The sequence below is a fragment of the Accipiter gentilis genome, chromosome 5 (genome assembly GCF_929443795.1).
Source record: "Accipiter gentilis chromosome 5, bAccGen1.1, whole genome shotgun sequence".
In the NCBI taxonomy this organism is placed as follows: domain Eukaryota; kingdom Metazoa; phylum Chordata; class Aves; order Accipitriformes; family Accipitridae; genus Astur; species Astur gentilis.
Window position 1 is genome coordinate 23,496,551 of NC_064884.1, and position 12,035 is coordinate 23,508,585.

Here is a 12,035-nt window from a genome sequence, read left to right on the forward strand (position 1 = left end):
GCAGTGGAAGTTTTTTATTCACAGGCAGAAATAAAGTAGTGGCACAGTCCAAACTGAGAGGCATAGCATAGATGCAAATACAGGGTATGTGGTATATTTGTTCCCTTTTCAGAACAGAGTTTACAAACAAAGCAATTCTGATTTTTTAAGCCTGCCTTTTAAATCTAGAACATTCATATTTACAATGGCTTTTTACCGATATTCTGATAATTCCTATAATGTAAGACAGTCTACACAAAGAAGCATTTGGCTACTGCAAAGGAATTGTGTACATCTAAGAAGCAGGCAAGCAGCAGATGCAACATAGAGAGAGAGAGATATAAACAGGACATATATGTGTGTTAAATATTCAAGTAAATAAAGATGATCAATACCTGTTATGTGACCTATTTCTTTTTGACAACAGTCACAAATAGGAATGATACAATAGTATACAACTACCTTGCCAATGAACCTCGGCATTGCACAGACACTCACACAACTGCTCCTTAGGGAGTCTGAGAATATGAACAGAGTATGAGTGAATCATATAGCCCAATGTGCCAGTCCACCAAGGTGGTTGGACAGATAAATACGAGGGCACTCTTCATACAGGGTTGTGCATACATTCACATTCACACGTCAGTCACATGCCATGTACATCTTTCCAGCGGGAATGCAGAGCCTACTTAGGAGGTACTATAGACTTGGCTGCAGACTGCTGGTGAGCCATGAATGTCTCAAAATATTAAAAGCAAACAAATAACCAAAAAAAACCCAAACCATTCTTCTGCAGCTATATGAACTGTACTTTTTAAAGGCTCATTTTAAGTAGTCTGATTTTTTTTCATGCTTGAGAAATTGCATACACAATGAGCTATCTACTTAATTTGAAATTTTAAATGCAGTAGTAGATATATGGTTTTTATACATATGTATGAAAAAGAGAACTGTTTTGCAGAAAATATTTATGAAAGAAGAGCTCTGTCCTTTTTTAGACTGTCAGAATAATATATAATGTACTACAAGTAAAATTACATTCTGAGTAAATATAATCACTACTGTTTTGTGGTATCTGGAGGCCTCTGTGACTGATTAGTCATATTCTGCATATGAAGTACTATAGGGTCAAGCGTCAGAGTGGCTGAGCACCATATTTTCCGTTGATTTTGTTCAGAGTTGCATGGACAGATCATTAGAGCTGTGTGAGTAACAATTTCTGTGATTCACTAGCAATTTTGAAAAATAAGAAACTCTCCAACTGGAAGCCACAGTGTTATTTTTTATTTCTAGTGAATAAATAGACTGGAACAACCAAAATATTTTGTCGAGCATCTTTAATAAAAGCAAAGGAAACTTGGAATCAAAGGGCTGCATTCAAAGGAGCATGTGGGATCAATTCATAAAAGCTGGGAGGAGATGCTGCTCATATACATCTTGGGTTCCCTGAGAGATAAGAGCCTGAGTTAAGTCACTCCTCTAAGTAAGTTAAATGATAGGCTTAAGCCCAGGTTTTGGAGATAGTGAAGGAGTATGGTAAGCAGCAGGCCAGAGAACATGGAGTATGTACCAGTTTGAGCGGTCTTGGGAATAGTGCCTGTGTCTCCCTCGGATTTGCATATTAACCTAAAATGTTTCTTCTTGGAAATGCTAATCCCATTTTTAATGTTTTCTCTTATTTTTAAAATTTTATTTTAACCAAAACTATCCCCATTGCTGCCTTTTAAAATATTTTTTAGAGTATTTTTAAAAAATTTTTCCAAAATGTAATGAAATGCTTTACCCAGGTCTAGTCTGATGACTCTTCAGCTGAAGAACACAGTTCTTCCTTCCCTACAGTAACAGTGTTGTGGGGTCCCAGAACTGGAAGAGTTTCATCTGTCTTGCTGTTCCAGAGTGGGATGCTCATATCAACAGCTAATAAAAGCACTGCCTCTGAAAATGAAGAGTTTTGTTTACCTCTCCCCCTTGAATCCCCAAATGAATTATGTTCTACCAGTGAGATCACTCCTGCCTTGTGCAGTCCCCTAGGAAGACTAATAAAAGTCTTTTAGAACTATAATCTATATGTGCTAGCAAACTTGAATAAATTTACATATATGAAAAAGAGCAAATTTAGATAATTGAACAGTACAGAGCTTTGTGCTGAGAGCATACAACAGTATCTCTTTCACCAGATGTGTGTGACTAAGCAGCCTCTTATTACTGGTTGCAGAACACTAACTCCAGAAAAGGACATTAGAAGTATGGCCTTTAAAATATAGGTGGAGGGAAACAGTTATTTACCTAGTGCAAGAAATTGCAAACTGACAAATTACATGGCCATTGGAAATTGGACAATAAAATCTGCTTTTCCTGGATTGTATTCTTCGTAAAAGGAGGATGCTGTAGTAGGCTATATAGTTTAATAGGAAAATGATTCATAGAAAAGTACAATTTCAAAATAATGTAATGATGTATGAGAATCCTCACTATGTATACAGTTATTTCGTTGTATATGTTTATTCACGTGAACTCTTAACAAAAAAGGGAAATGCCAGCTTCTTGCTTTTATCAGCAGATATCTAAGAATAGACTGCTGGAACTTGCGTTCCTTCAATGTCAGAGCTTTAAGTTAGAAGACAGAAGAGAGACAGGGAGGGAATATATGGTTTTTCTAAGTTTTACGCTTTGTTTACAAAAAAATTTCTAACCTGCACTTAGAGTATTTTATTCATTTTTCCCATGACAAACTCTTAAATTGCAAGCAATTAATACATAGGTAGACATTTCAGATTTATTAAGCAAAATCACAAAACAGGGGCAGCTAAATTTAAGAATGCTGCTAAAATGTAAATTCATCACGTGCCATCTTTTTCATCTTTGCCCAGATGGCACAGGTGATAGTTGGCTAGAAGAAATTAAATTTGCAGGCTTACTCTTCTAAGCTGAGTGGGTGCTTATATTGTTAGCCAGTGGCTTTTACTGGAGTGTTACAATAAAGATGAGCAGTGAAATATTTTTGATCTGATATACTGTATACATCTTTATGAAACGCTTTTGATTCAGACCTTGAGGAGGGGGAAATTGCTTTTTACAGTCAGGAAGAGGCGGCTAATAACTTAAAATCCAGCTCAGACGGAGGCTCCTGATGCAATTACGGCTACTATCTTTCCGTGGCAATGAATTCCTTCTCTTGTCTGTTGTGACACATAGGTGAAAAACATGCAGCAGAGCCAGACGATGCAGAGCTGGTGAGCCTCAGCAAAAGGCTGGTGGAGAACGCAGTGCTGAAGGCTGTACAGCAATATTTAGAAGAAACGCAAAACAAAACCAGACAAACTGATGGAAGCCCTGTGAAAACTGAAGAAGCAGCAAGTGGCAGTAAGAATGAGAGTGACAATGATAACAGCAAGTGAGCACTGTGCAAAAAAGCCCGGGAGCAAATATCCCACCAAGAATAACCACAAAAACATGTCCCAGCTCCCTGCTGAAATTTGCTAAGTGGTGCTGGGTGACAGGCACTCTGCTTTGTGAGTCTCTTATCAAAAGTTTGTTCTGAATCGAAGGACACTGTCTACTGGTTTAATAAGTGCTTGCACTGCTGAAAATCTGTTGAATGCTGGGAGGGATGGACAGTGGAAAAAAGACAAGAATGGTGAAGCAGGCGGCTCCCGTCTTCACTGGCTCTTGATACCAGGAGTCCCCTCCTTGCTTTTGAAGAGAAACTGAACCCTTTGCATTTGCCTTTCGGATTGTCACGAATGGCCATGGAAGAGGCCTTGCCATAAGTGGAAGCGCTGCCCTCTGCCCGAGGGTTTGGCACTGCCGCAGGGCTGCTTACTCCATATGAGAGCACATGCTGTTTCCTAGTCAACAGCAGTCAACCCCAAGCTAAAAATTACCACTACAGATACTCATTGCAGATACTGTTACACAGTATGTAATATGGCAGGAGTTTTTCTTAAATGTGACACTGTACTGTTCTTTACTTTTTGGTAGCATTTGTTGGTGTAAATTATATTTTTTTGACGAAGTACCTTTTTATAAAAAAATCAATATGGGCAAAAGACTGAGCACTTAATACTATCCAAACCAGATACGATCTCTTTATCTCCATACATTAATGATTCTGAATGACATTAAGTTGTTATAAAATGTATTATATTGTTCTTTTCCTCTAGGAAAGAGCCATGAAGCAGACTTAGTAAAGGAAGCTTTGCACAGAGAAACACAGGCCCTGTTATCCAGACTGAATCAGATAAAGGAGCTGTTATCCAGTCCCGACATCCGCATGAAAATTAGCAAAGAACTGTTTGAACACAGGCACAACTCTAACAATAAATGGAAAAGTTGTATTGACTCTGGATCTCCAAGTGCATGATTGTAAATTGCCGTGATGTAAAATCTCATCAAGTTGTTTAAAGACAAAAAATTTTTTCAAGAAATTTTCCTTTCTATTTCTTTTTTACTGAAAATATGAATGGGTGTAAATGGCTCATGAGGAATCATGCTGAAATACTTGCACAGAAGAATTATATTTCATAATGATGAAGTACAGCCACTCCTCAGCACTGCTTTGAAACACGCTTGAATGTGCAGGTATATGTCATGGCTCCAAAGTGGAAAAATACTGGTTTCAAATAAATCTGAGCAAACACTGTGCCCTTCCTTTGTCATTGCAGATAATTCAGATTCTTCTCATAGATCCCTTCCCTAGCAATGATATACAAATATTAAACAGTGGATGGTTTTAAATACTTTAAAATGTATATTTGAAAAAAACCACTTTTAATTATCTGCCTTTTGGATATGTACTGCCATTTTGGGTTAGCACTGTCTGGTTTTTATTTTTTTTCAAACAGCACTTGAATACTTGGATAGATGCTGACATGTTGTTTCTGCTGATGTTTACACTAATGCAAGAATGTTTTAAATTTCAGAATGAAATTCAGGCTCCACTGATCTCAATGGCAGACTGTCATTGGTTTTAATGGAGTCAGGATGCTCTAGTTAAGATTTCTTGTGAAAATAATAATATTCCTTGGGATAATATTTGCCTTTTTACTTTTGTAGAACGGTGGTTTTGTTGATTGTTTTTCATGTTTCCTCCATCTCTTCCTTCTGCTGCCTCAGGTGGGGTGTCAGTTTGCTTTCCTTTTTCCCTCCACACACCTGCAAGATTCACTGAAGCTTTGTATGTACAACAATGCAGGAGTACTTCCAATACTTGCATTTTTTATAAACATTGTTTAAAATTGCCTCTGATCATAAAAGCTATATAAATATGTATTGTGATTGGTATCAGAATTGTGCTGTTAGAACAGCTGTGTGCATATTCTTAATTGGTCTGAAGCACTGTTCGTTTATCTCGTGTCAGAACTTTCTTTTTTCTCATTTGATATGTAACAGTGTATTCTGAAATACGTCTCATACATGCCATGTTCACAATAAAGTATTTTTTCCTTTGCACTCTATGTACGTTTTCACCCATCTCCAAGTGGACTTCAATAAATTGCAAGTACCAGGGTTGATAGAAACAGTGCTTGTATGAATCACACCATTAAGTTGACTATGGGTGTTGTGCCAAGATACTGATCTAGAGCTTGGGTGCTGAAATCATGTGAAGAAATTCATGTAGATAGGCTAGTCCCAAGTCATTATTGTTTTAAATGGCAAAACTTTGAAACTCTAGGGATTAATTTATATTCTGGGCAGTGTGGGTTTAGAAGGAAGTACTGGTACAACTTCCTAGAGTTCCATCTTGACTCTTCAACGTCAAAAATTGAGTTTGAGTTTAATAAATAGTCTCGAAATTGCTCTAGAATAATAAAAAAAATTAATCTGAACCTGCAGTCATCCCTGGAAATAAAAACAACCCCAGACTTTCACAAGTGGATCTATATATCCATGCACAGTGACGCTCTGAGCCCAGCTTGTTCCCTTATTCCATAGGCTTAGGAGAGAACCTTCTCTCCTACTTCTGAGGAGAGAAGTTTCTTTGTCATATCAAACATTACTGAGTACTAATTCATTCAGAGATAGTTATTCCTATGGTATCGAGCAATTTAAATCCAACTTGCAGATGACAACACAAAACCAGACACTCAGCTATGAAAACAGGAAAACCATTATTGTATTCTATCTCAATCTCCCCTTTCCTCCATACAAGTCATTACCATGATTAAGTGCCTTTTTATATCGTTCAGCTTGTTAACAGTCACTGTTCTTCAGTTTCAAGTAAAACTGTAGAAATTAATCACTGAATTTAAGTCCAGATAATTTGATAGGTGACCTGGTTATTAGGGACTCTGCTCATTCACAGTTCTTATGGACAGCATCAAGAATAGCAGCTCAAAAAAATAAAGTGTAGGGGACTTAATGGCCTGAACATAGGCAGCCGCTCTTATTTGAGATGTTCTAGAGTGGGTCTGGCAAATATGACACAAACCCTGCATGAGACATGCATTCTTCTGGGTCAGGAACTGTGGCTGAGAGGATACCCCAGAGCCTCTAAAAAGAAATAGATACCTATGTTTAAGCAGCTAAAACCCATCTTTGGATTTCAGATGTTTTGACCCATGAAGGTCAACAGGGCTTTTTTTTCTAAGCCATTCTCATTCTTTTAAATGCTAACCATAGCCTTTATGTCTGGTTTTGACAAGACACCACTATTAATTTACTCAAAATTGAAAACAAAATAGGGTAAAAAAGAATCCTGTATCTGGATCCATTCTCTTATGACAACCCTACTTCTTGCATTCTCTATTTTTTAATTTTTTTTTTTTCCAGTGGTAGTGAAGCCTGGCTGCCAAATTAAAGCATAAATCTCTTGCATGGAGCTGTGAGATGAGTACTGAAGAATGCAGGTACATATAGACTGAACCTAATGTAGGCAGGTGTGAAGCTCTGAGCCGCACACAACAGAATAAATATGTTGCCTTCCTCACACTCATAAATCATTTTCAGGCAACAGTTCTGTTTTTTAATTAAGTGCCTCAGTTGGGGGATGTCTTGAGGTAGTGATGCACACGTTATTCCAGGAAAATGTTAGCATTTCAAAACAGACGGTGCAAGTTTGTCCATGTTTTGTTTTCATTTCTACCTTTTAGCTTGTTCATACTCAAGAGTGTTTCTACACTGCTGATTGTAGATATGTCTGTGAAGAAGCAGTAGCTCAGCTTCCAGGACTAGGCCAGCTGGAAGTCTTTGGATTGCCGTGTCCCGCTGAGAAACTGTTCCTGACATCTGTGCTTGGTCTAAGCGTAGGCACAAAAGTTGCAGAAAGCTGTACACTTGATACCTGAGCAGCCCTTGCCATAAATTGTTTGCACTGCTGAGCTGTGCATCAGAGGTGTTCAAGAGTTGACAGAGTAACCAGAGGGATCAGTAAATCCTTGTAACTCCTGACCAACAGACACCAATTCTCTGATGTAGGAAGAGGGACTGTTGTAGAAACTGATGTCTCCAAGCATGGGTGAACATGGCATAAGGATGCTCAGTCTGGTAGCTAGATTGTAATGCAGCAGATGAATATGCATCAAGATCTTTGTGAAAAGGAAACTAAATAGTCTTTCTGTGTTGAATGAAGTGATATAAATCTAAAAAGGATCGGAGCTTAAGGTCAGATTCAGACACTGTATCCAGATATACAAATATTGAGAGCCCACTGGAAAATGCCCTGTATGCTACAAATGGTCTAACTATAGTAAGTATGATGCATTGAGTGGTAAACTACTACTTCATGGCAAGGTTATACAATCTGGAAGTTAGGATTCAAGAGGCTTCATGTTCTTTATTTATAGAGTTTCTGATTATAACTATGCACACTTTTGTGTGTGCTATTTTAGCCAAAAGGCCAGGTGAGTGTGTCATGGGTCAAAGAGTGTCAGTCCTGCTTCATTCTGGTGACAAGAATGATAATGTTTCATTTTTATGTCTGTCTAGACATGACTCATATTCTTGTTAGGATTCTGATTTTATAAAAGTCTTGAGAGGTATCCTACATGTTTATGTAGTCAGCAAGCAGGAAAAATAGAAGAGTAAAGCCCCTGTGCTCAGTAGAGCTTGTAAGTTGAAGTTTAGTAAAAACACTAGTTTACTTTTTAAATTCAGCTATGTCCAGGAATATACTCCTGAAAGGAAGTGTAAACCGCAACTGTTTCACTGCAGATGAAATACTACCTGCAGAGCCAGCTGCAGTCCCCTGGAAGCCAGGAGGGAATCCGCTTGCCTCAGGTGGAACCTCGTAGCCGGACACCCAAGAGTTGCTTCACTCTGCTTCTCGCCTGGGACTTTGTTTTGCACAATCTTTGTCCAAGCAGTCTTTTATCTGTTGAATGCCCTCTGCCTCTGTTCAGCTGTTAATGGCATATTGTCTTGGCCTGAGAAAATGAGGGACTGAATGTGTACTGTAGCTTTCAGCTGTTTCCATCCCTTTGGAGGAGGGGGGAAGTTGTCACTGAAATCCCAAAGAGGTTGATGTCTTTGCAGAGACACCTCTGGTCTCCCTCGAACTGCCAGAGGTCGGAGGAGAGCCTGTGTGGCTGTTAGCTGAAGTCTTCATCTAGAGACGACTACTGTCTGATCTGGAGGCAGGAGACAAGGCCCAAAACCACCGGACAAAAGCAGTTCCTGAGGGACACGCCCTCCCAGAACCGAGACGGTGAGTGGGTCAGCTGCGTGATTAGTGGGCAGTTGGATAAAGTGTTGTTTTAACTTGACCAAAATTGTTCTAAGTCATCTCCATGTAGTAATTTAATTTGTGATAACCTTTTGGAATTTTGATTCTTCCATAAGTTTTCACATAGTGATAAGGGGTAGTCTCGGAAAGTGGTGAAAGTGCATTTGCTTTCCAAGAGCTTATTAGTGCCATAACATAATGTTCTATAGAAATGCTTTGCACTTTCAGTTAAAAAAAATCATTACGTTGGTCTGGTTTCAGAGGCGAGGAGTCACACCGTTCTTATGGGAAAGAAAACTGTTTGAACCCTGAAATAGGAGCACATTAATGCTGTCATGTTTTACTCTGCTATTCCTTTGATCAATACAGTTTCTGTATAAGCAAGTTCTTAGCGTGCGCTCATCTGCTCATTTATATTCTCCTCATGTTAAGTCTTCATAATGTGAACATTTGTACTGAATGAAAATCAGTCCTGAGAGACGGCTGGGCTGAGAAGTAAAACGCACTCATAGTAGAGCAATAATTAGAACAGTACATAGGAAAACAAAAAGTGATATGCCTGCCATTCCTGACATAGCAAAAAGGACACTCTGGCATTGATAAGCAAATATTTCTGCAGCAAGAGGCTGGAGTTTGACTGCTGCATTCTGGTCTCTGCTCCCACTGCTGTTTATGTGCTTTGTTTAGTGACTCTTGGACGCAAAATGCATTAGCAGAGACTGGGACATGGAACTGTTTCTTGCAAGGGACTCTCCTCATTGATGGAAAATAAAGGGCCTTTTTGCTCCTGGTGATTAAGGATTAAACCAATCAAAAATGCAGAATTAGTGTAGTTAAAAGGAGTTGATTAAGAAATGACACATGAGGATTTCAGCAGAAACTTATTTGAAATAAAGGGAGTTTTTCTTTCAGATAAGAAAGGCAGAGATGTTTTGAGGTCAGGATTGACTCTAGAGATTCAGGTGGGGGGCTTTTAGCAAAATTACAATTTGAATTAAAAGTCGGAAAGCATTGCACTTTCAGAATCCTTTTTAATTCTTTTTTTCCCCAGCCATACAGAGAACTTCAGGCACTGAAATATTCAGAAGAGAAGAAGGAAAGATGCTGATACGATTTAACTTCAGGCATAACTCAGACAACCAAAATGTAACAGAAAAACAAAGCCAAGAAGAAACGCCAGCAGCTACTGCTAAAAGTCAGACGTAGCTGCCAGTGTAAAAAAGATGTAGTAAGTCCAAATATTTAGAAGAATAAAGGATGAAATGAAGCAAAACGATAGCGTTCTCTGCATCTGGTCAGTCAAATGGTGCTCACCTGTGTTTGTCACTCAGCTGTACAGGCAAAAGGCCCATTTCCCAGTGACATTTTCCAATCAAATACCTCTGAGAGGGAAGGCTGAACGAGCATGCGGCTGTGAAATACCACTCTGGCAAAGCGCTGAAGTGAAGGGCTACAAGAAATATTGCAGGATCGAGGCTAAGGCAAGGCAAAGGCAAGGCAAAGCTCAGGGAGATGATCTCTAGAGGAGCAGGAAGAAGCAAAGGAACAAAAGCATGCATTTGAAGCTCCTGTTAGTAATGCATTTTAGCATTGTGTAGGTCCACTGAACTTCTGCGTTTAGAAATCAAAGTAGACTAAGTAGTCAAATCCTTAAATGTGCACAGAGAGCTACAGAAATTAATTGCAAATAATCTTAAATTCTGGGGTGTGCATGCTGCCAGACAGCTGAGCAGAGTGGGAAAAAAACCCTCCTTCCTCCAGAAACCAGTAGATGACTGAATGCTTGCAAATGGCTGAATGCGATGGCTGCAGCAGCGAGCTGCTGGCTGTGTTACTTTATGCTTGTAAAGTACAGGAAATTAGAATACAAATCATGGGTAAGAGGAAATGAAATGTCTATTCTTCATATAGGTAACATCAACAAACTTATTTAGGTTAATTACCAAAAAAGATCCACTGCAAAACCAGGCAGAATCATCAAGCAAATGTGATAACTAAATAAATAAAAAGCCTCTTTGCCACTATGCTCTAAAATGAGATGTATCGCTAAACTGGGGTGGATGCTCTTGTTTGTAGAAAAATTGATAACACGGGAATATGTGGAGAATGGCTAAACCAACATCCTAAATGAATAATACTTCAAAAGTAAGGAAGACATTTCAGAAGTGAAGGTGCAAAAAGAAAAAAGTGGATTAATTTTTTAGTAAATTGGATATTCCTAACTTCACCCTTCCAAGCAAAACTTCAAGTGCAGGACAGGTCTTTAATATGTATAGCTCCATTACACTTGAACAAAAAATAATGTTAATCAAGGAAACATAACTGAAAATGCTTTTAGTGGTAGATGTAGCAGACATATATAAATAGATTCATTGCTCACCAAGCTAACATTTATTGTAAATTATCTGGCATTTTTGTTACACATGTATTCTATAGTTTTCCATGTAGACATGGTAATAATTTTTCTAGAAATACAGGAAAGGCACCAAAATACAGAGGGAACCCACTTTTTTGTACCACCACAATTTGTACCTTAAAAGAAGATTATAAAAAAGGGAATGAAGTTATGGACTTTTTTGACAGGCTGAAAATTAACTTAATTAGTTATATACTAGACACTTTTTGGATTTTTAGTATATGAGGATTTATTACTTTCAGAATAACACAGACTAAACACATTACTGGAAATCACTGGATTTAGTGAGTCACACAAAAGACATGCACAGAGAAGCCACAGATCAATTTGCATAATTTTGTCTTGTTATCCTGTAACTTCAGACTATTGGAAGATCACTTTCATCTGTGGTAACTGCGGAGCTGCTCCTTCATAATTACTTACTAAGCTTCTGGGTTTTTTACTAGTGTAGCATTTCTGGGCCATCAATGCAAATTAATAATTTATATACTTTAATAATTTACACTAGGGAGTCTGATGGAGTAGCAGAGGCTGGAGGCCATGGGATCAAAGGGAAGAAGGATCTTCTCTCTAGCCAATGAAGTCACCTGCATCATGAAGAGATAGTCAAAGACCATATGTGGGGAGTCTCCCGTCTTTGTGGAGAAAAGCAATGTGCTCTACCAAGCTGGTTGAAAACGTACCCCACCAGCAGAGGAAAACCTGGGCTGGGAAGGTGAACAAAAGTAGGTCTTAGCTCAAAATGTCTTATGGCCTCTCTTGCGGGTCAGTTTGTTTGGGCATCTTTAACTGGGCCCAAAGAGACTGTGCAAAGAGGACATGCACAACTCAGAAGCATAAAGTGGTCATTTATTACATAACACGTGTTAAAAAAGCGGGATTTGACAAACTACTAAGCTAAGCATGAGCATGCTCCCCACCCCAAGGTCTCTCTGCTGGCCAGGTGGGCATCGGACAGGAGGAGAGAGGTCGGTCTCC

General features: G+C 38.8%; 1 protein-coding gene across 5 annotated transcripts in view; it reads left to right on the plus strand.

Annotated features, from left to right (window-relative positions):
- AKAP7 (A-kinase anchoring protein 7) overlaps positions 1–4,252 on the plus strand; it is an 87,535-nt gene extending 83,283 nt beyond the window's left edge. For 3 of the 5 annotated variants that reach the window (XM_049801492.1, XM_049801496.1, XM_049801494.1), the window contains exons 8-9: positions 3,175–3,373; positions 4,143–4,195. In XM_049801492.1, coding sequence (XP_049657449.1) covers positions 3,175–3,373; positions 4,143–4,155 — 212 coding nt within the window. In that variant the 3' untranslated portion in view covers positions 4,156–4,195. Of the gene's footprint in view, positions 1–3,174 lie in introns of all 5 variants that reach the window. The other 2 variants (XR_007506139.1, XM_049801493.1) reach the window with 2 other exon arrangements.
- The last annotated feature ends 7,783 nt before the right edge of the window (positions 4,253–12,035 follow it).